We start from the raw sequence: 24884 nt of genomic DNA on the forward strand, positions 1-24884 counted from the left end.
TACTCTAAAGCAGTGATGTTCACAAACTGTAATCCCTGGGACCAGAAGCACCAGCATCATGCTGGAACTTGTAGAAATGCAAATTCTTAGGCGGGGTCTAGCAATTTCTATCAGAAACTGGGGGCAGGCCTAGCAATACTGACAATAAGTCCTCCAGGTGACACTGATACAGGCTAAAGTTTATAGCACCCTTTCTCTAAAGAGATCCCATAATATGGGAATAGACTTTCTAGCATTTAAAACCAGTTCCAAGAACACAAAACAGTATATGATGGTGAATGAATAACTCCTTTTAACTCTTACTATTTTTAGTTTTGCTCAAACCAGTGGGTGAAATGGAATGCTTAAAAAAAAAAAGACATCATTTATCCACACTACATTTTCTTAAAACTCCTAAGTTGTTATTTTTTTATCAACCACGTCTTCACATTCCCTCTACTACTTTTAAAAACAAGAAATGTTTTCCCCCAAGTTAACTGTATCTACAATCACATTGTCAGCAAACAAGCAAAACACTTATTGAACTTAATTGGACCAATGACAATAAAAGAGATCAGAGTAGGTGATTTAGTTAAAAGCTAAAAAAAAAAAGACCAAAAAAAAAAATTGTAGGCTGTGTCCTAAGGTCATTAACATGTAATACTGCACAGTGGAAACTGCTGGCCTCTAAGCAACAAAATACTCTGAATTGTTAAGAGTGGTATTCATGACAAGGCAGAGAAACAAAACAAGACTAAAAGTTTACTTGTAACACAGGAAAGTAGACTTACGCATTTTAAGAAACTTTACTAAAAACTAAAACCGAAAGTGCTTAGTTAATTCCGTATACCATGGAATTAATCAGAATGCTGGCTCCTCAATTGTTCTAGATAATTGAGATTTTATTTTGTTTTTGTATATAAACTAACTCTTTAGAGAGAAAAAAGTATACTTTAAAAATATCAAGGTACTTACTTAAAATGTCATCTATATTTTCTGTATCAAGACTTGTTATTTCAGTTGTTACAGGGGTAAAAACCCAAGTTACCTGGAAATTTAAAAAATGTGAAATTAATAAATGTTTCTACAAAAGGCAAATAATGCTGAATCTAAAAAGAAAAAGAAAATTTATGAATTAAGTTGGTTCCACTATTTAAAAAATTATCCATCAGTTGGTTTTAATCTTTATTATCTATTCTAACCCTTCACAAGATCAGTGAAATAGAAGTACAATTTCTCAAGCCTAGAAACTAGTTCAGTAGATTTCCTATACTTCTAAATACATAAAAGAGATTGTTTCCAAACAATTTTCAAAATTAAAAATGTACTCACTGTTTTAAATTAATATTCTCAACAACTTTATCTCTGGTGCCACAAGAAAAATTTTGCCAGATTATTAACAGTTTTGAAAGAATATTAAAACCAAAGCTAAGTTTGCTGATTCTATCCCACCATGTCTCTAAGACACAACAAAATAATAAAAAGAACAATTCAAGAAAGACTTTTCAAATCGTTAACCAGAAGCCCTTCTTGCGGGGTCTTCACTTACAGGTAGTTACGATGTGTTAAGTGAGAGGTTATTAAAAAGAGAGTTAAGAGCAGTAAAGTGCATCCACTTTAACGTGTCTAAAACGCTAAATTCAAGTTTATCAAAATCTTAGTGTTTCTTAGTGTTCAAAGAAAATCTCAGCTTGCCATCTGCAAAACAAAGAAAAGGCACAATTTTAAACTAAACTAACAACTGCTTACTTATTTTAAAAAGTAATATTTAGTGTATTTTATTTTTAGGTTCCATCTTTAATACATTATGTGTTTTTTGTGGGTTTTTGTTTTTTTTGCACTCAGAAAGTTTACTGTCTAATGGAGAAACAAGCATTAAGTTACAACAACAAAATCAAATAAATCGTGTGTTGTCTCTAATGCAGTTAAGTAGTTTGATAATATCTAACACAATGAGTGAAAGAGAGATGTTTCAGCATCGTATTTGGTGGGACTGGTGAACAAGGCCATGAAAAATAAAATCAACCAAGGAATGAATACATACAAAAATCAGCATAGAGGATAAAGGTAGAAACGTAAGTATTTAATTTCAAAAAGAGACACACATCTGCTTTGGCAGCAAGCTATAAGAAAAGGTTTGAAACTTACATTTGGCCCAAAAGTGTAAACAGGAGTACCCATGTTGATGTTGCTATTTGTTTTTTAAAATTTTTATTGGACTATAGTTAATTTACAATGTTGTGTTAGTTTCAGGTGTACAGCAAAGTGAATCAGTTATACATATACATATATTCACTCTTTTTTAGATTCTTTTTCCATATAGGTCATTTCAGAGTACTGAGTAGAGTTATGCAGTAGGTCCTTATTAGTTATCTATTTTTTCTTTTCTCTCTCTTTTTTTTTGGCCGTACCTTGCAGCATGCAGGATCTTAGTTCCCCCACCAGGGATAGAACCCATGCCCCCTGCAGTGGAAGCATGGCATCCTAACCACTGAACCGCCAGGAAATTCCCTAGGTTATCTATTTTATATAGTAATGTGTATATGTCAATCCCAATCTCCCAATTTATCCCCCACTACCCAGTAACCATAAGTTTGTTTTCTACATCTGTGACTCTATTTCTGTTTTGTAAATAAGTTCATTTGTACCATTTTTTTGTTCCACATATAAGCAATATCACATGATATTTGTCTTTCTCTGTCTGACTTACTTCACTCAGTATGACAATCTCTAGGTCCATCCACGTTGCCGCAAATGGCATTATTTTGTTCTTTTTTATGGCTGAGTAATATTCCATTGTATGTATGTACCACATCTTCTTTATTCATTCCTCTGTTGATGGACATTTAGGTTGTGCCCATTTGATGCCTGGACAGTTTTTTGTTCAATCCCATTTATATATGGAAATCCATTCACTGAACCACTGCTCTTTATCAAGTGACAATTAACATTAGGCCCCAATCAAGGTACTGAAGACACTCCTCTGCCCACCCATTTCATGGACACTTTTGGTACTCACAACAGTTACAACTCAAAATTTTATAATTCACCAACAATTCAATTTCTGAATAGTATAAAGAGACAGGTTGATGCTGGTAGGTAAATAAGCCCAGCTAATTATTTTAAATATTTCTATAAATTCATTCTTTTCTTAGAAAAACCTAAGAATAATACCAGTCTTATTTTCAAGTTACCATAATAGTGTAGCCAATAGCTGACATTATTTCTGTTAGCAACCAGTAAATTATACTCTCCTAAAAGTAAGCTAGATAACTTAAAATCCCTGAATATTTTACTTCTATAACTAATTTATTTTCAATACCTCAAAAATCAACTGGAAAGATCAGACTTCCCTCACCAGTCATTACTTACTACCCATACCTTAATTAACAGATCCTTCCCACATCAGTGTATGACTAGCTCTAGACAACTATATAAACTGTCAGAAGATAAACTGAAGCGTATTAAAATGTTTAAGGGTTTATATGAGCAGAAATCAATTTGAAGCACACAGCATCCAATCTAGCAGATAGAAAGGAGCTCCAAGATGCTGTACAAAATATCAGACTTTTATAGGCAGAGGGGAGCAGGAACAAGGACGTTATGCTAGGCAAAAAAATTGGATTGGTCATTGCAAAGTTAATTTCCTTTAGAGGACGGCAGGGGTCTATCTGGCAGATTACCTAACACATGCTGATCAGGAGACTCCGGACTGACAGGTTTAGATTCCATTTCTGGAAGAGCCTAAACTGTAAGTTAAGCCTCAGTTTGGTGATGTGGGGCTTAGCATAAGCAACTCCATTTGGGGCCTGTTGTCTTGTTTCTAACAATTATATTGATAAAGGAAGATTTTAGAGTGGATTGTATGCTGAAGAAAAATTCAAGAAGACCACATAAAAATAAAGCAACAAAGTTGGTCATTATCAAATTCAAGTCATTAAATAACTTGACAGTCATTTACAGTGTCTGCTAGGTACTGAGGGCACAAATGCATAAGGCATGGCATGCATGCTCTATCTCAAGGAGCTCTCAAACTAGTGGTGGTGGTAAGGAGGGGAGAAAAAAGTGATAAATACAGGTATGATCATGGCCTTCAGCTGTATCATCCAAGGAAGCCCATTTTTGAAAAGTTAGTTACTGCCTATCAAAATACATGTTTCCAGAGAAGTATATTCTAAATTTAATTGCTTTTTACGTTAGATAATGACAAAAATGAGGCACAATCAATTTGGCTGTATTAAACATAACCATTATGTAAGAAACATTGTGCTAATAAGCATGCAACTGGTAAGAAGGATTCTGTTAACAGCTGTGTTTAAGAAGGCCCAAAGCAAGAAAACTGTCTCTGACCCAATAATCTCTCCTCCCTGTAGGGTGTAAGAGAGGCAATTTATCATTAACATTTCTATTAATATGCAGTATGAAGGGAAAGACAGGTTGTTTATTTGAATTGTTAGCAAGCTCCACTAGTCTGACAAATCGTTTCTTTTCATGTCAGCCCCGGGCAGAAACAATATTCTCCTGGGGAAACACCTTTATGTGTCAAATGCTATAGTGCTTAAGTAAAATAAAGACAAGTAGCTCTAAACCAGGAAGGGAGGAGGGAAGTCAATTAATTTTTAAATTTAGACTTGAAGTAAACTTTTAATTTTTTTTTAAAGAAACAACAAAACCCTACACAGAAATTTTCCATAGATCTTAATAGTCATGGAGAATTTAGCCTCTAATGATGGAATATTACAACATACGTAAATATACAGACATAAACTTATGAAATATTTTACAAACTGGTCACTCTCTTCAGTTCATTAGCTCATTTTCTTGCCAAGAAAACTGAGAAGCATCTCCAATAATCTTCTATAATTCATTAGATAATTCCTTCCACATGCATTTATTGTACAAAATATTAAACATTTCAGTCTGAGATATGTCTACTGATATGATCTTATATAAAAGGCACAGAGTAAATAGTAAACACTGCACCCAAATTCATTAAAAAATAAATAAATAAATAAAGTGAAAGGCTAGCTTTAAATAGGAGCTTCTTCAAACTCAGCAGATATAGAGAACAAACTAGTGGTTACCAGTGCGGGGGCTGGGGGGTAGGCAGGGCAATACAGGGGTGGGGGAGTGGGAGGTACAAGCTATCGGGTGTAAGATAGGCTCAAGGATGTATTGTGCAACACAGGGAATATACCCAGTATTCTGTAGTAACTGTAAATGGAAAGTAACCTTTAAAATTGTATAAAAAATTTTTTTAATTTAATAAATAAATAGGAGCTTCTTTAGCAAGTAAAGTATATTTTCTTCCATTAGATGGTTTTTAAACATTGAGATATCTTTGGGAACTAAAAAAGCTTTCCTTTCCTTTAATTTCCCTGTATCCTTCATGACCACCTAACTGGCTGGTGATGCCAGTGCACTAGCTGTATTTCCACAGCATTTTTTAAGCCACCCAGTAGCCAGTTGCTTTTCCCAAAACATGCCCCACAATTTTTCTGCTTCCTTCTCTTTGCATACATGGTCTCCTCTATGTGGAATGTCCTCTTCTCCACTACTGCATAATCAATCCTTCAAGGATTGATTCCCTCTTCCATGATGCTTTATCTGGTTTTCCTGGTAGAAAATGCCTTTTCTTTCCCAAAAGCCAACCTACTCCATGAGGATAGAAAAAGGAAAAATGTAGGTTAGGGAAGTGGGAGTTACTGCAAAATCAAAATTCTCTCTAAATTAGACATCAGTTTGAAACAAGATGCAATGAAAAGTTGGTTACATGATTTTTTTAAAAAGTATTTTAGAAATAAATCTTGGGAAGATTTTTTACTATGCACTCTCTCTCAATGTTAGGTCAAACTTTAATTGTTACAATATTAACACATAAACATGCTATAATACAAACACATACAAAATGCTTTGGCATTCACTGCTAGGCCCCAGTGCTATTCCTCTTTTTAAAAAAAACATTAATTGAACAAGACACCAACCTAACAGGATCTTTAGAAGTACGAACTAACATCAATAATAACACATATTGGAAGTGAGTTATTAAAGCTCTCAGCATAATTTTTAAAATAAATAAATACATTTTCCTAGTACATTAAGACCATTCGAGTAGTTACCATTTGAATATACCCTTAAAGGGGAGTACTATGACACTCTCTGAATCGATATCTCCCTTCAATCCATCCTGCCCAGAGTCCAGACTAGTCTTTTCCAATGCTGCTTTGCATATATCAATTCCTCTGCCCCTAAAAAAACTCCAAGCGTTTTTCGCTGTCTACAGTATAAAAGCCTAACTCCTTAGCCTGCATTTAGGACCTTTCACAAACTAGCCCACACTTGCCTTCCTACATCACATGGTACTGCTCCCCATCCATATTCTATATTCCAACTAACAAGAACTATAGTTAGAGTAACCATATATTCTAGTTGGCCATATACTCTAGCTTGCTTGAGACAAACCCAGGTTATGCCTGTTGCCCTGGAATATTATTAATAGCACCACTCTCTTTCAAAAGGGTCCCAGTTTGGGCAATAAATTATATATATGGTCACTCTATTTGCAGTAGACTCTTGGCAACTGAGAGGAACCGTAACAATCTCTTCACAAATTCTAAATTATTAATAAGCATATAATGTCCTCCCATATAACATGCGGTAAAATGAGAATGGAATGAGAATGAATAGAGAAAAATAAAGATGGACCAAGATATGAATGCTAAGCTAAACCAATCACTAGCCTCAGTCATTGACTTGAAACATTAGGCTCTTAGGAAGGGAATAAAATCAGTAGCTCAGAAAAATTACTACATGACCCTTCAAGGGTCACTCACAAATGGTCCAAATCCTCTAAGTTACAAATCCAAGAATGCAAGGCGTCTTAGTAATTGCAATTCCTAAAATGTGTCATCTTAGTCTCTTGCCTCCATACTTGGCTCATGTAGTTTCCTCTGCTTGAAACAGCTAGGAAAGCTTATCTAGTTTTCAAGACCCAATTCAAATGCTATCTTTTCTATGAAGCCTTTCCTGATGGTCCCAGACAAGAGTGATTAATTTCTCTCTTCTCTGAACCTCCAGAGCACTCTCTTAGGGTGTTAACATATTATTTTTCACACAGATTATTTGTGCCATCTTGCCTCCTCTAGGAGACTCTGAGTACCTTGAAAGTAGAGACTGTTCCTTATTCAATTTTGTACCCCGCATATCACCTACTACAGTACCCTACCAGTACACAATGAGCACTCAAATATGTACTAAGTGAATGAATGGGTGGATTATGGTAATACACTAAGAATTTAGAGGGAGGGTGTTAGAAGTAAGAAATACGGGAAAGGGGTTCAGAAATGGGAATAGTCAATAAATATTTTTAACATGTTTGAGGAAAATAAGGTTATCAGATAGGAATGAAGTCTGTATTAAAATTTGTGTTTAATAATGTAATGATGAAAACACAATACTAGGTGGTGATTCATAGACTCAGATTTAGAGGGAATCTCAGAAGTGATCTTCCCACCCACTGCAGAAACCCCTCTATATTGCTGTCTAAGAGCCGTCACGAATCCCCAGCAATACCTTCTTCCAGTTCCCCCAGCTATTCCTTGGCATGACTTCCAGACACTTCAGCACATAGAATACCCTCACTTAAAAATAGCTATGCTACGTTAGTGGATAAAAGTCCAATACGTCTTGTATTGTTCCATGGTAAGGTTGTTAATTCAGTCATGAAAATAAATGATTTCGGACTTTCAGGACCAGAAGCTAATAAAGTACCAGGAAGAAGAGGTTATTAAATATTATTTCTGTTAGCAAGATTTACAGTCACAAAAGCATTTGCTAGGCCTTACTTTAAGTGTTTTATTAGAATATCTTAGTATAAATGAGTTTAGAAAATAGAAAGTATTTCCGGTGAGTTTGTTTGTTTTAAAACTCAATACCTTAAAACCTTGCATTCAAATGGTGGTCCCTGAACCAGCAGCACTGGCATCACCTAGGAGTCTGTGAGAAATGCAGGCCCCACCCCAGACCTACTGAAACAGAATCTCCGTTTTTGTAAGATCCCCAAGTGATTCCTATGCATATTAAGTACCACTGCCTTAGAGAACAAAACTCTTGACTCTACAAGCATGTAAATTCATTTTAAACTTTGTACAATGGTTTTGGTCCTCAAATATGAATACAGTAATACTCATTCGTGAGCATTCTGTATTGAGATGCGTAATACTGTGATTTTAGAAAAATGTGGAATCTAAAATCTCATTAGAAATCTACATTGATGTTAATTTTTCAAAGTATACTGCCTTCTGCTTGAATAGATATTTCTACACGAAAATTACTGGCAAGAAATAGAAGCTTCAATAGAGGATGTTTCCTTCCCTACAGCATTACTGTTCTCAACTGCCATTACATCTGCTAGGAGTTCTGCAGTAACAGCTTAGTGTATTTTTGCTAAATCTATCATTTACCTGCCTTTCTGTTGGGAGCTTCTCAAAGCCCTTTACAAACTATGTCTCTTCTATAGCAAGAAATAAGTAATGTACCAGGCAACAGTTCCCTTCTATTTCTAATCCAGATTGACAAATCAGCCTCCCACCTGAAGTCCCAATGCCATGGGACCCAGGCAGCTTCTCCTCCCTGAGGCCACTACTCTCACTCTCAGTTTTGCATTAAGCTGGCAGGCAGCAGAAACATAGAGGTCTGCAGTTAGCTACAAGGAGCTAAGAGATATGAAAGGTCCCCAGAGAAAGGCTGACAGGCACTGTATTGAAGCTGAGTATCAATCAAGGCACATCTCACTGTTAGTATTCCCAGAAGCATTATAATGAACCAGAAGTTCAAAGATAGGGGAAAAATAGGACTAAGTATAGAATAGCACTGGAAAGCCACTTTAACCCTTAAATTGCTCAGTGATACAACCTTCCTATAATATTAGGGCAACCCATTTTGGACAAGTCAGAACCAATCTGCTTTTATAAAGAAACATTAAAACAGTCACAACCTTCTTCATTAAACAACTCAAAATATGGTGGGCACAGACATGTTTGGGAAAACAAATTCTATGCAAAAACAAATAATTCAAATATGAATAATATAACCCCTAAAATCAAATTCTGCCAGTAAAAACAACCATAGAAAATAAAAAGAAAAAAATTGTTGCAATTCATTCTTTTTCTTGCATATTAGTTATTAATCATGCATGGATTTCCATTAAAAATTGACGTTGTCTGTGTTTTGTTCTTCACTGTATCCTAAAAATGGGATGAATGAATTTACCTGGAATAGACAGTGCACTTCTCCGACCTTCAGGAAAGAATGCTCTTATTACAAAAAGTTCTTCACAACTGGGAATGAGCTTCTCAATGTGTGGAAAGGATTTTTCTGTTAAAACGACCACCTCACTAAAACCCAGACCTAGCAATGAAAGTACTAACAAAGCATAGGAACTGGGAGAAAATTCAAGATGAGAATTGTTTTCTTCTTTTTCTGTACATCCTCTGGGACCCAGGGCTGCGGGGGTGGGGGGGGGGGGCGTGGGGGGGATGTGTGAGACAATGTTCCATTCATCACTGTCTCCCGATTAGTACCTAGCACTGGATCCTGTAATAGTCCAGAACAAACATTCATACATATATGCCAAGAGAAAATTATGACTGCCCTCCTTGTGCTACACTGTAATTCTTCCCCAGGGTGCCTGATGAAAGAAAGTTCCCTTAAGAGAGTCTACACACATGTTGGTACGTGCATTCTTTTGTTAGGTCGTTCCACAAATCTTTCACTGAGTCATCTATTACATGCTAGGCACTGTCCTAGGCACTGGGGAAAGGAGTGTGAATAACATTATATAGATATTTATATTACATCTGGCAAGATCATCAAACTTAACAATTTCACTTTCATATTAAAAAAGAGAAAGAGAAGATTCTCTCTCAAGTATTTTAATTTAAGAGTCACCATAATTCCTGCAAAGTCATGATCTATTCCCAAAAGATAACTGCTGGGCACTGAACAATAAGAATTACACAGTATGCCATACTCCCTTTTTGCCTAGGTTTCAAGAAGCCTTGAGTTAATCTTAATGTGGAACAACTGCATCAACACTGTCACTGAACAATCTTAACATCACTGAAAGTGGGACAACTACATATTACCGCTTCTTTTTTCTTTCTTCCTGTTTTCCTGGGATATGATTGACATACAGCACTGTGTAAGTGTTAGGCGTACAGCATAATCATTGGATGTACACACTCATGAAATGATGACCACAGTAAATTTAGTAAACATCCATCATCTCATGTAGAAACAAAATAAAAGAAAAAAATATATTTTCCTGTGATGAGAACGCTTAGGATTTACTTTCATTACAACTTTCATATAGCATTCAGCAGTGTTAATTATATACTAATGCTTCTTGATAGGATGCAATAGGAAATAAAAAGCACCACTTATTAAGTAATCTTAACCCCCCAAAACTGAACCTGACCTCACTCTAATCAAGCCCAAGAACTAGTGTATAGGAAACAATGAATACAGAGGAACATGTAACATGACACCATGAGGATGCAAGCAGCTATGTCAAAATAAAGGGAATTTTATAGGAAAAATGACAGCCTATCTTCATTTGGGCTCCCACCAGAAGTGGATCCCTGAGACAAGTGGTAAAGTACAAGCAGCTTATTTGGGAGAAAAAGGAAGGACCCACAGAAAAATGGGGAAGTAGGATGGGAACGACAGCGAATATATAATATAATATAGTGAAATAAATACCAATGTTTTCACTTATGTAATTTAAATTCTTTAACTCTCTTATTTACCAGATTCTGCTGGTAGCATATGCATTTCTACAATGCAGAATATGAATATGAAGGAAATATCTCCTACATATGTCAAAGAATGCTTTTATTTCACTATTAAACATGTGAACTTGACTTTTTTTTGGTGAGTCAACAGCCTTCAATGAAAAACTGTTCTTCAGTGAAACCTCTGGTTTCCTACTTTCTACATTCATTTAGTTCTACAATGAGCTCGGGCTTTCTAGTTTCTTATTCTTCAGTACTATGTTCTAGGGTAAAAATATGTTTATTACCAAATCCAAGGATGATTCCATTATTATATAGGCCTAATGTATTAATCCACTGCTTACTTTAAAAACATGTTACCTTAATAATTGTCTTATGACTTCTAACCAAACCAATTCTAAATGTCAATCAGAAGTAGTCCTTGAAAAAGGCCATATACTTTTTTTTTTTTTTTTTTTTTTATTTTTGGTTGCATTGGGTCTTCATTGCTGTGCGCGGGCTGCCTCTAGTTGCATCGAGCGGGGGGCTACTGTTTGTTGCGGTGTGCAGTCTTCTCATTGCGGTGACTTCTCTTGTTGTGGAGCACGGGCTCTAGGTGTGCAGGCTTCAGTAGCTGTGAAACGCGGGCTCAGTAGTTTTGGCTCGAGGGCTCTAGAGTGCAGGCTCAGTAGTTGTGGTGCACGGGCTTAGTTGCTCCATGGCATGTGGGATCTTCCTGGACCAGGGAATTGAACCCATGTCCCCTGCATTGGCAGGCAGATTCTTAACCACTGTGCCACCAGGGAAGCCCTGAAAGTGCATATACTTGCTGAGACATCTAAACTAATTAAATAATCATTAGAAGAGAGACTCTTTAATGCTGCCTCATATGCCACATACTGTTTTAATTAACTTTGTAAAGCAAATGGGTTTGTCTTTCCCTCATTTGGTCTAAAACCCCCCCAGAGATGATCTCAAAGCTTTCATATATATTAAGGGTCATTATCTCATGACCTCCATCACTACCATGTAGTATGTGTCTACCAAAATATTAATCAGGAAATGACTATGGTTTGCTAAAAGGAAATCTGAATTTAGGAATCTATCTCCTTTGTGCATTTTTGTCTCCCTTTTCTTAACTGCCATGAGATAGAGGTAAAGAAAGAAGGAAAAAGCATTGGCATAATTAGGCATTACAAACATCAGAAATGAATGAGGGGACATCACTACAGATCTCATGGACATTAAAAGGATAATCAAGGAATATTAACAACAACTCTATGCCCACAAATATGATAACCTAGATGAAATGGACCAATTCCTCAAATGACACAACCCACCAAAACTCACACAAGAAGAAACAGACTATCTAAATAGACATATACCTATTAAAGAAATTGAATCAATAATTAATAACCTTCCAAAACAGAAAGCACCAGGCACAGATGGGTTCACTGGTGAATTTTACCAAACATTTAAGGAAGAAATTATACGTATTCTCTACAATCTCTTTCAGAAGACAGAAGCAGAGGGAATATTTCCTAACACATTCTATGAAGCCAGTATTACCTTAATACCAAAACCAGACAAAAACATTGCAAGAAAATAAAACTACAAACCAATATCTCTCATGAACATAGATGCAAAAATCCTCCAAAAAATATCAGCAAATCAAATCTAACAGTGAATAGAAAGAATTATACACCATGACCAAGTGGGATTTACCCCAGGTATGCAAGGCCAGTTCAACATTTGAAAATCATTTAATGTAATCCATCACATCAATGAGCTAAAGAAGAAAAGTCATATGATCATATCAATACATGCAGAAAATGCATTTGACAAAATCCAACACCTACTCATGATAAAAACTCTCAGTAAACTAGGAATAGAGGGGAACTTCTACAACTTGTTAATGAACATACAAAAAGCCTACAGCTAACATCATACTTAATGGTGAAAAACTTGAAGCATTCCCACTGAGATCAGTTATAAGGCAAGGATGTCTCCTCACACCACTGTTTTTCAAGATCATACTGGATATCCTAGCTAATGTGATAAGATAAGAAAGGGAAATAAAACATGCAGACTGGGAAGGAAAAAATAAAACTGTCTTTGTTTGCAGATGACATGATAATCTATGTAGAAATTCAAAACAAATGACAAAAAAACTGCTGGAACAAATAAACGATTATAGCAAGGCTGCAGAATACAATGTTGATATACAAAAGTCAGTTGCCTTCCTAAATCAATAAACAAGATAAATATGAAATTCAAGATACAGCATCACATTGGCACCCCCCATAATGAAACACTTAGTATAAATCTAACAAAATATGTACAAGATCTATATGAGGAAAATTTCAAAATTCTGATGAACAAAATCAAGGAAGAACCAAATACATGGAGAGTTATTCCATGTTCATGTACAGGAAAACTCAAAATTTGTCGAGAGGTCAATTCTTCCCAACTTGATCTACAGAGTTAATGCAAACCCAATCAAATTCCCAGCAAGTTATTTTATGGATATTGAGAAAATAATTCTAAAGTTTATACACAAAGGCAAAAGATCCAGAATAGCCAACATAACATTGAAGGACAAGAACAAAATCGGAGGACTGACACCACAGATTCAAGACTAACTATAATGCCACAGTAATCAAGACAGTGTGGTATTGGCAAAAGATCAATGGAAATACACAAATAGATCAATGGAAAAGAACAGACAGCCCAGAGATAGACCCCGATAAATAGAACCAACTGATCTTTGATGAAGGAACAAAGGCAATACAATGGAGAAAAGACAGCCTTTTCAACAATGGTGCTGTAACAAACTGGACATGCAAAAAAATGAACATAGACACAGACCACACACCTTTCACAAAAAATAACTCAAAATAGATCACTAACCTAAATGTAAAACACAAAACTATAAAACTCCTAGAAGATAACACAGGAGAAAATCTGGATGACCTTAGGTTTGGTGATGACTTTTTAGATACAACAGCAAAGGCATGATCCATGAAAGAATGAATTGATAAGCTGGATATCATTAAAATTAAAATTTTCTACTCTGCAAAAATTTTATTTTACTTTACTATTTTTTAGTAAAATTTTATTTTGCCAATGAAGTGTAGTTTTTATACTGTTTTATTCATTAACTTGGTAGAGACTCCACAATGTTTAATGAACAAAGAGATTAACCAAGTAACTTTAAAATTCTTCCATGTTTAGACATTCTACAATTCTTTGAGACCTCAAGAGAAGCCCAACTACTTAAAGCTGGGAGAGGACATGAATGACATTTACTTTGCTGTTAGAAAGCATTTTCTGAAATCTTTGGTTGGGGACTAGAACTCAAATTATGACAGTGAAAAGGATCACTTTTAAATAGAAAAAACATATAATTCATCAAACAGCAATAATTCTAGAGACCTCCCACCCCCAAAAAGACTTGAGAAGAATACTTGGCCTGCCTTAGGACAAACTAGCAAGTAAAAAAGTGACAAATCAATTCACAATCAAATTAAGAGAATGAATCACCATTGGAATCATTTAAAAAGAGAGAAAAAGGCAAGTTTCAATCAACCGAAGTTCACATTCTCTATCCTTGCAGGAAGGAGTAAAATTTTCCTATTTATCGTAAGTAAAATGAACACAGCAGTTCCGATGAACATTTTGTTTTCAGTAACTCAAAACAATAAAGTTTTCGGATAAAGCATCTATGTAGGCTAGATAATCTTCTAAATGGAACTCTCTCAGTAGTCAAAGAAATAACCAAATGTGAAGGCCACAAAAATATATTTTGTAATTTTGAATTTTGTTTTCAACATCACGAGATGTAAAGAGAGCACTGAAAAACAGGTCTATAAACTACAAAGATTACTCAGCTATAAATTACAAGTATTATTGTTTAACTTCTTATCATTACCTTTGTCAGTTCCTCAATTCCCATCAGCCTCTCTGGCCTCTATTTTATTAGGTCAAAATAGTACTTATTTAGAATTACAAAGTGAAGGAGGCACTAGTTTATCTGATTGAATAATACCCTCCCCTCCTACCTCGTGCAGGACTCTCCTTGACAGCAGCCTTGGCAGAAGGACCATTTAGCCTTCAACTGAACACTAGCTATTATAGAGAACTCACAGGACGAACCAATACACTTTAAAGTGGAAAGTTTTACCCTACTGGGCTGAACATCTGTTCACCTTTACCTTCTACACATTCATCACAATTCTATCATGTACAGCTCACCAGGAACATATCCACCTGCTCTCCCACAAGCTCACTGAAGTCCTTCGATGAGAACCTACGGGGATGGAAGCACTGAACCAGGTAGGGCCTGCAGGGAATAAAAGGCACATTCTGTCCTTCAAGAGATTCATGACCATGCATGGAAAGTTAGCCTACCAGATGTATGATGCAAGTACTGTAAGGCTTACAGAAAAATTTAGAGAGAGGGCAGAAAAAAGGCAGAGAATGCTGTATCGGTTAATGAGCAGAGTAGTTTCTATAGATGAAGTAAGTGAAGAGAAAGCCTGGCTAAGGAAGTTCATGTAGTGCAGTAGTAGGAGATGAAGCTGGAAGGTTAGGTTGGGGCCAGAATGTTAAGGAAAAAACCAAGGTGTTAGCAGAGTAAGTATAATACCCTTGAAAGCCAGACAGAAGAATTGATATCTGCTGTAGCAGAAAGTAAGAAGCCATGGGAGACTTCTCAGTAAGGCGGGAACACTAATCTTTAAGTCTTGAAATTACTGTGCTCCTCCCTTTACCGGGGAGAAGTAAGACTATACAGCTAAGAGAGTGAAATGGTAATACAAGGAAGGAAGGGAAACAGGGGCCTGGACTGAGGTGGGGAGATTTGGAGAAACTTTCAAAAGAAAGACAAATGGGTCATGGTGACAAACTAAAGGGCTGCAAAAGTCAATGAGCCAAAGCTATAAACCTAGGTGACTAGAGGAACTGAAAGGAGAGTAAGACTATTTTAGAGAAAGAATTACTATGCAGTCATTGATCTACTTCAATTTCACTAGTCATATGCCTTGCCCAGTCAATGAGAAAACAGCTGACAGAAGATGAATTGCCTTCTACCAACTAGCAGAAAGAGTCTGGAAACTGTATTTGACTACTTTTCACACCAAGGACTAAAACACCAAGAAAGCACCTGCGCCCAAGGCACTAACAAAACACTAAAAGACTCCCAAGCTACTCCAGTCTTTAGAGGCGATAGGTAAAGCTGTGAGTTAAAATGACTGGATGACAAGATGTGATGGGAAGGGAGAAAAGAAGCTCTTAGACAGTACATTTACCTCCTTACTGTCCTTCTGTCACTTAAATGTAGGCCTTTTCCCTTTCTCCAGCCAGTGAGGGGGAGGGGGGACAGAAAGAGGAACAGAGAAAGAGAGAAACAGAGTGAACCACTGGAGCATAAAAGAAGCAGGGGGAACACTATTTCAAGAAGAAACAGGGTACTTAGAGTGAAATGTTATAAGGGTATAAGTGAGAGACTTACCAAAGGGTAGTCTAATTCACAATTAGGAGGCTACTCTGACCTAGGGAACACATCACAATCATCATTTTTAAACAGTTAAATCATGTCTGGTAGCCACCAGTAAGGCAGACACCAGCTCCTCTACTTAAAACACTTTCAATCTACAAATTTAAAATTTGTTTTCACAAGATGCAAATCAAACAAAATCACATAGGCTCTGCCTGCCACCAACAGATGAAATTAGCCATTCCTTGTATGATGTGTCACTCTGGACTTATGAACTAGGCATAACAAACATCATTTCAGAAGCTAAGCAGAAAGAGAAATGCTTCTTTATATTTTTTAATGATTTCCAGCAAAAAAAAAAAAAAAAAAGGACACATTCACATATATTTGGTTTGTGTGAATGAAACTGACTTTAATTACCTAAAACAACTTACTGATAGGAATTACCCCAGTCCTGACAATGGGATAATAAACTTTGATAGTAATACAAGTGTCCTGTATTTCTCTTAGAAGAAAATCTGCCTAGAAGACACCCTTGTTCCTTAAACTAAAAACCATTTAAACAACCTGAATAAAAGTGCATATTAAGCCATTAAGAAAATATTTTCTATCCCATCTTTAGACTATTCAGGGATATTTATTAACTTAGTACTTCAAAGTAATATTCCAAAGTAGTATACTCTTGGAAAATCAACTCATGTAGGAATATAGACAAACTCTCTGCTAATTTCCTCATATATCACAATCTGTTTTGCATTAGAAATAACAGCTAAAGATGATCAAGGGAAGTTAGTACCACTGTACATATAAGTATTCCCCAAATAATGTAAGCTAAGAAAGACTTACATTAAGGCATCAAACACTACACTTTAAGTACAATTAACTACTTCAGTGATGGTTTCTCTTGCCTCATGGGCCAAATGAGAAAAAGAAGACTGAAAATCTGATTATTTTGCTACAGAATATTGGATACTTCTCAGAATTAAAAGCTATTTCTTGAGGGCTCATCTTATTATATATTTACCTTAACCACTCTTTTGTTCCAGACAATAACCAGTGCATATGAAGGAGGTCTTTATAACAGTGTTGTGGACTGGAAAACACAATTTACCCTCCTCTTCTAACCAAGTACCCATCTTCCCAATGGAAGGGGTTTGTAGATGTATTCATGAGATTAGAAAAAGAAAACCGTACGGTGAGCTTTTCTTGATCCAAGATGAAATTCTCATTATAAACTATCTTATATGCCGATAGGTTCTTACCAAATACCTTCATCACAGTATCTAAATTCAAGAAGATCTGTTATATCCTCAGTTTTCATCAAATCTATAAGGAGATTTAGATTAATGGCCAAAACTTACTAAAAGTAGGAGATATCATACATGCTTATGTGTAAATAACTTCACACCTCACTGGAAGCAATATTTAAGGGATAACTATGGTATTATAACCAGCAATTTGAAATCTTCCACACTTACACAAATAGGATTTTTACGTTTGCCTCTTTTCAGTGACCAAAATACACTATAATCATCTTCTCTTCCCTAACTAAATTCTACTAGAGAAAGATTATATATTTCTAAAGAATCATCATCATTTTCCAAATATCTAGTCAACTACAACAGTCAGGGATGTATTTTTTGAATGTACAAAGTAAAAGAAATGATGCCTTTCTCTGTGGAGCAAATGATACCTTTCAAACAGCAAAGCATAAAGCATGTTTCCCACTTCCATTTATACCACTTACAGGAATTTATTTGCTTTTGTATTAAAGGCAGAAATGCATATCAAGTTAGATTTTTATTTTTATCAATAACAGTTACATTTGTCACTATTTTGATAAGACTATGCCGTAACTTACCAGGGGAAAGAGACAAGTTGATAAGCACTTTAAGAAACCACTAATATTTAGAATCAGACTTTTAAAATAAAAAGCCTCATCCATTTACTCATTTCAGAAGGTCGAAAAGGCACTAGAAGCACAGAGAGATTGTCAAAACAAGCGCAATCCTCCTCCAAGGTACTTCTTCCATTTTATAATGACAACTCTATCCACTTGGCAACCTTTCCTTCTCTATCCATTACCTTACAAAACAAAAATCTCTTCTATACGCCAGACATGATGCAAAGTACTTAATATACATTATATCTTAATCTTATAACCTTGCAACATAATTATTCCCACTTGCAAAATAGGAAATTGGAGGGTCAGAAAGATAAAGAAATTTGCTTAATATCACACAGCTACAAAGAGGCAGAACCAAGAATGAACTAGGTCTTTCCAGCTTCAAAGTCACTCTACTTCTAGTATTGTCAGTTATCCCGGAAACTCAGACCCTAGAAGTATTTCCATAATGCATCAACTCTCCCTGAAAGGGATGAACTACATTGCATACCTAGGCTTCTGGGGGAAAAAAAAATCTGAGTAACAAACATATGTTTGAAGCACACAAAAGAATATTTCAATGTAACAATATATATATTTACTATTTACAAACACATATCTCTTTTACATCATCACATCAACTCTTGAAGCTGAAGTAGGAAATTATATTATCCCTATTTTATAAATGAGGAAAATGAAAGTATGCAGTATGTGACACATAGTATATGCAAATATTTGCTAAAGGATTACGGCTCAAATAGGCTAAGTGACTTGTGCAAACTAGTGGCAGAACAGGGTTCAAACTCAGGTCTCTTTTAATTCTAAAACCAGTGGTCTGTACAACAAAATACAACTGTTTCCATAAACTATTTTCATCATTATATACTGAATTTAAGTACAAAACTAAGTACAGTTATAAAACAGAACTAGACAGATAATTTATTCACTTCATGGTCACATTTTTAAGCTGTTTTTGTTCGTATAATACTGACAGTGCAATTAGCATCAGAAGACCACAAGGGGCTGGAAGCTAGTCACGCCAGCTCATTACTTCAGTGCACACAATTTTAATACCACAGGGTGAACAATTTGAAAGTTACCCAAAGCAGCAAATGTATTCAATCATTCATTCACTCACTGATTCCTTCATCTAAACAACATTTATTGAACACCTATGATGTGACAGAAGTCGGAAAAGTTTAAGTGCCTACAGCGTACCATGGACACGTTCATAAACAGTCTCATTTTGTCTTCCCAGAATTCTTCAAAAGAGGGCTGTATCCTCATTTGAAAGGTGAGAAAAAGGAAGCTCAGAAAGGTTAAATAACTTTCTAAAGTTAAGTGGTCAAGCTCAGTGCCATTTCCAAGTTCTATTGAGTACAAGCACAGGTATACACACGGGCATCATCTTCTGTTCCCACGTAGCTGGCAGTCTACCACTCTACACCACGACCAAACAAGAGTGAGAGCCCAACCCTACGTTGTTCAAAACGTACATTTTACTGTTAAAAGTCCTTTCAGGGCTTCCCTGGTGGCGCAGTGGTTGAGAATCTGCCTGCTAGTGCAGGGGACACGGGTTCGAGCCCTGGTCTGGGAAGATCCCACATGCCGCGGAGCAGCTGGGCCCGTGAGCCACAATTGCTGAGCCTGCGCGTCTGGAGCCTGTGCCCCGCAACGGGAGGGGCCGCGATGGAGAAAGGCCCGCGCACCGCGATGAAGAGCGGTCCCCGCACCGCGATGAAGAGTGGCCCCCGCTTGCCGCAACTGGAGAAAGCCCTCGCACGAACCGAAGACCCAATACAGACAAAAATAAATAAATTAAAAAAAAAAAAAAAAAAAGTCCTTTCAATATGCACACAAAAGAACTGGAAGGATATTCATTAAATGTTATCAGTGGTAGGGGTATGTACTTTTTTTCTTCATTATGCTTTTCTGTACCATGAAAGTATACTGCTTTCAGGAATCAAAAAATATGTCAGGAAATCTTTTGTTTTCACAGTTTAAGTTATTACAACTGCAGGTTGTGACCCATCCTGTCACACATAGGGAATATTTTGAAAATAGCAAACTGGGGGAACACTGGGGTAAACAGCCAAGGCAACTCCCAGCAGAGCCAACTGGGCCAGGGCTGAGGAGATCAATATTACCAGCAACCCTGTTACGGAGTTCTACCTTATTGGGTCAGATCAGCGATTTTTTAAAAAAACAAAGCACAGAATAGAAAACAAGAAAAAAGAAAACATCAGCAAACAACATACATAGTAAGCACAGTTTTGGAAAATGTGTTTTAGCTACATGACTTAATTTTTATCTTTTTTGGCTCAGCCACATGGCATGCTGTATCTTAGTGGAAGTGTGAAGTCCTAACCACTGGACCGCCAGGGAATTCCCGACTTAATCTTCTAATACACTGCACCTTCTTCACAGCATGACAGCTATACTGCCCTCCTTGCTGCTCCTTGAATATGCCTGTGACACTTAGGAACTTTGTACTGGCTAATGCCCTTGCCTGGAAGGCTCTTCCCCCCAAGAAATCCAAATGACTAACTTCCTCACCTAGTTCAAGGCTCACCTTCTTGGTGATGCTTACAAACTCCCACTCCCCTGGGCATTCCTGATCCTCCTTACCCTAGCTGTACCTTTTCTTTTTTCCATACACGCAATAAATTATTATTAAGCACTTAACCTGTGTAAGGTATTGTACTAGAAACTAAGATCTAAGAATAAGAAAGCGTGATACCTTTTTAAAACTTTTTGTTCCACAAAATCATAGAAGCATGCAAATAACACCTCCTATAAGTCAGACACAAAACCTGTATTATTCCTCAGAGGTTAACAGGCAAGATAACAAAGGTGAAAAGCAGCAGATCCAAGATTTGAGCCCACATCTCTGACTCCTAAATTAAATATTCTCCTAAAAGTCTTCTCTTTAGCTGATATATTTTCAAGTTATTATTAATGGAAAATATTGGGTGGGCCAAAAGGTTCATTTAGTTTTTTCCATAAGATGGCTCTAGTAGCACTTAGTTGTCTTCAACTTCATTCAAAACAATTTTGTTAGATTGTATTGTGACAGCTATCATATCAGCGTGCATTTAAAAAAAGACTTATCAAAATTGGTAAGTTTTTGTGTAGCCATTTTAATACCGAAGATGCAAGAAAAAAAGCAACATTTTTGGCATATTATGCTTTATTATTCCCAGAAAGGTAAAAGCTCAACTGAAATGCACAAAAACATTTGTGCAGTGTATGGAGAAGCTGCTGTGACTGATGGAACGTGTCAAAAGTGGTTTGCGAAGTTTTGTGCTGGAGATTTCTCGCTGGACGATGCTCCATGGTTGGGTAGACCAGTTGAAGTTGATAGCGATCAAATCGAAACAATAATTGATAACAGTCTTCTTATACCACATAAGAGATAGCCGACATACTCAAAATATCCAAATCAAGCGTTGAAAATCATTTACACCAGCTTGGTTATGTTCATCGCTTTGATGTTTGGGTTCCACGTAAGTTAAGTGGAAAAAAACCTTCTTGACCATATTTCCACATATGATTCTCTACTGAAACATAATGTAAATGTTCCGTTTTTAAAACAAATTGTGACGGGCAATGAAAAGTGGATACTGTACAATAATGTGGAACGGAAGAGATTGTGGGGCAGATGAAATGAACCACCACCAACCACACCAAAGGCTGGTCTTCGCCCAAAGAAGGTGATGTTGTGTATATGGTGGGATTGGAAGGGAGTCCTCTATTATGAGCTCCTTCCGGAAAGCCAAACGATTAATTCTAACAAGTAGTGCTCCCAATCAAACCAACTGAAAGCGGCACTCGACGAAAAGCATCCCGGATGAGTCAACAGAAAACACATAATCTTCCATCAGGATAACGCAAGACCACGTTTCTTTGATAACCAGGCAAAAACGGTTACGACTTGGCTGGGAAGTTCTGATTCATCCACTGTATTCACCAGACATTGCACCTTCAGATTTCCATTTATTTCAGTCTTTACAAAATTCTATTAATGGGAAAAATTTCAATTCCCTGGAGGACTGTAAAAGGCACCTGTAACAGTTCTTTGCTCAAAAAGATAAAAAGTTTTGGGAAGATGGAATTATGAAGTTGCCTGAAAAATGGCAGAAGGTAGTGGAACAAAAGGGTGAACACGTTGTTCTATAAAGTTCTTGGTGAAAATGAAAAAATGTGTCTTTTGTTTTTACTTAAAAACCCCAAGGCACTTTTTGGCCCAGCCAATACTTCACTTTACCTCTGGAAGACACTCTAAGACCAGAGTACAGGCACAATTAATAAACAAACTGGACAATTTTTAAAACAAATAAGTAGAACATGCTTTAAAATGTAGCACAGTTTTTATAGTTCTAAAGCAAAATTAGGGTATGTGAAACTGTTCATTCAAAGATTAAGTAAAGAACCAAGTATCTTGCAACACTGGTACTTGTGTTAATTGTGAACAGATCACAAGACTTCCTATGAGAATCAGTATCCATTCTTTTTTTTTAATAACTTTTTTTTAATTTATTTTTTTAATTTATTTATTTTGGCTGCATTGGGTCTTTGTTGCTGTGCGCGGGCTCTCTCTAGTTGCGGTGAGCGGGGGCTACTCTTCATTGCGGTGCGTGGGTCTCTCGTTGCGGTGGCTTCTCTTGTTGCAGAGCACAGGCTCTAGGCGCCCGGGCTTCAGGAGTTGTGGCTTGCAGGCTCAGGAGCACAGACTCAATAGTTGTGGCGCACGGGCTTAGTTGCTCCATGGCATGTGGGATCTTCCCAGACCAGGGCTCGAACCCGTGTCCCCTGCATTGCCAGGAGGATTCTTAACCACTGCACCACCAGGGAACCCCAGTATCCATTCTTTTTTTTTTTTTTTTTTTTTTTTTTATTTTTTTTTTCTTTTTAATTTATTTATTTATTTATTTTTGTCTGTATTGGGTCTTCGGTTCGTGCGAGGGCTTTCTCCAGTTGCGGCAAGCGGGGGCCACTCTTCATCGCGGTGCGGGGACCGCTCTTCATCGCGGTGCGCGGGCCTTTCTCCATCGCGGCCCCTCCCGTTGCGGGGCACAGGCTCCAGACGCGCAGGCTCAGCAATTGTGGCTCACGGGCCCAGCTGCTCCGTGGCATGTGGGATCTTCCCAGACCAGGGCTCGAACCCGTGTCCCCTGCATTAGCAGGCAGATTCTCAACCACTGCGCCACCAGGGAAGCCCCCAGTATCCATTCTTATAGTAAAAACTGGTGCTAGAAACTGTGGAGTGAGTCAATTTGAGTAGCTGTTTTCAAAGAATTATTTTGACTGCAAAAAAAAAAATGTAGCTCTTTCAGAATGTGAAGTCAGTACAGAAACGGGAGCTTTTACCAGCTAGCTGGGATTTTACTGCAATTGGGCCAGAACCATAGTAATAAAATGAAAGGAATTGAGAAATATCCAAATTTCTCTCTCAGATCACATTCACAGCTGAAACTGTTCTTTACTCACAGATAGACTTTAATGTTGTGTCAGTAATATTTTAAGAGCTGGCATTTCCCCCTACATTTTACAAAACTTCAAATACAACAAAACACCTAAACAGCAGGCATGTAAATATGAGTATCTTGTCCAAAGGACAAAGAAATTTTAACTCCATTTAATATTTTACCTTATAAACTTATTCATGATCTCTACTCCATCACTAAATCATACTTTCTTCACATTTTGGAGTTGGCTCAAATTTAGAAAACTGCTATGTATATTAAATATTAGCCTGTCTTCATGAGCTCATACAACTTCTGGCCATTTTAAAGTATGCAGGAAGAGATGCACAGTAATTTCTGAGTTTATCAAATTAGAAGATTAAGTTCCTGGCAAGGGTACCCTTCTGATACCTGAGGCAAACAGAATGTATCAACAGGCCATCTTTTTACAGGTAATTTTACTAACTAAAAATGTAGGTATGTACTTAATAAAATTGTCTCTATATCATTTCTAACGATGAAGACTTCAAAAGGGACTTTATCACCGAGACAAATTGTAGGCCATCAAGTCCCAACGTCCCAGTCACATTCCATTGGAAGGTCTGCTAGGCTCCTCCAAACAGTCTATGCAGTCCTACTCAATCTTCAGTTGAAAAACTAAGGCCTCAAGAAGGAAAGAGATTTGCCCTGAATGACCCTGTGAACTAGTAAAAGAAAAATACTAACACTCCAACTCTTATTTTCAAGTTTTAACTAGTATTCTCTGGTGCCTCCCTAAATTTGCCATTAGGCAACAACCAAAAGCCAAATCTGTGCTAATAAGATTACTGACGTTTTTTTCCCAGTTATTGCTATTCCTTGAACAGGTAAAATATGTGTTCCTCACAAGCCGTGAAACACTATTTGAGGCACTTTCCTCATTCTTTACCTCACCTTTGTCTTGGTTTCTGAGACAGACAGCAAGAGCAAAGCTCTAGACCAGCCCTATCCAATGGCACTTTCTGCAACTATGGAAATGTTTCAGCACTTGCATTGTTCAGTACAGTAGCCACTAGTTGCATGTGACTACTGTGCCCTTGAAATATGGCTACTGTGACTGAGGAACGGAATTTTTTATTTTATTCCATTTTAATGAATTTAAGTTTACAGTACAACTCTAGATAACTATAACTTCAGTCATTATACTGCCTGTGACCCAGTCATGGTTCTTATATCCCTTCCTGCCTACTGAACTGAGCAAAACACTAACGATAGAGTCCCATAGAAATAAAAAGGCCTCCAATTCC

The 24884-nt window shown here is 36.9% G+C and overlaps 1 protein-coding gene across 1 annotated transcript in view; it reads right to left on the bottom strand.

Moving 5' to 3' along the window:
* Positions 1-24884, bottom strand: part of ERP44 (endoplasmic reticulum protein 44) — an 86569-nt gene that overhangs the window by 53504 nt on the left and 8181 nt on the right. The window contains exon 2 of the mRNA XM_007197063.3: positions 955-1027. Coding sequence (XP_007197125.2) covers positions 955-1027 — 73 coding nt within the window. The remainder of the gene's footprint in view (positions 1-954; positions 1028-24884) is intronic.

This window comes from Balaenoptera acutorostrata, chromosome 6 (genome assembly GCF_949987535.1).
Source record: "Balaenoptera acutorostrata chromosome 6, mBalAcu1.1, whole genome shotgun sequence".
Taxonomy (NCBI): domain Eukaryota; kingdom Metazoa; phylum Chordata; class Mammalia; order Artiodactyla; family Balaenopteridae; genus Balaenoptera; species Balaenoptera acutorostrata.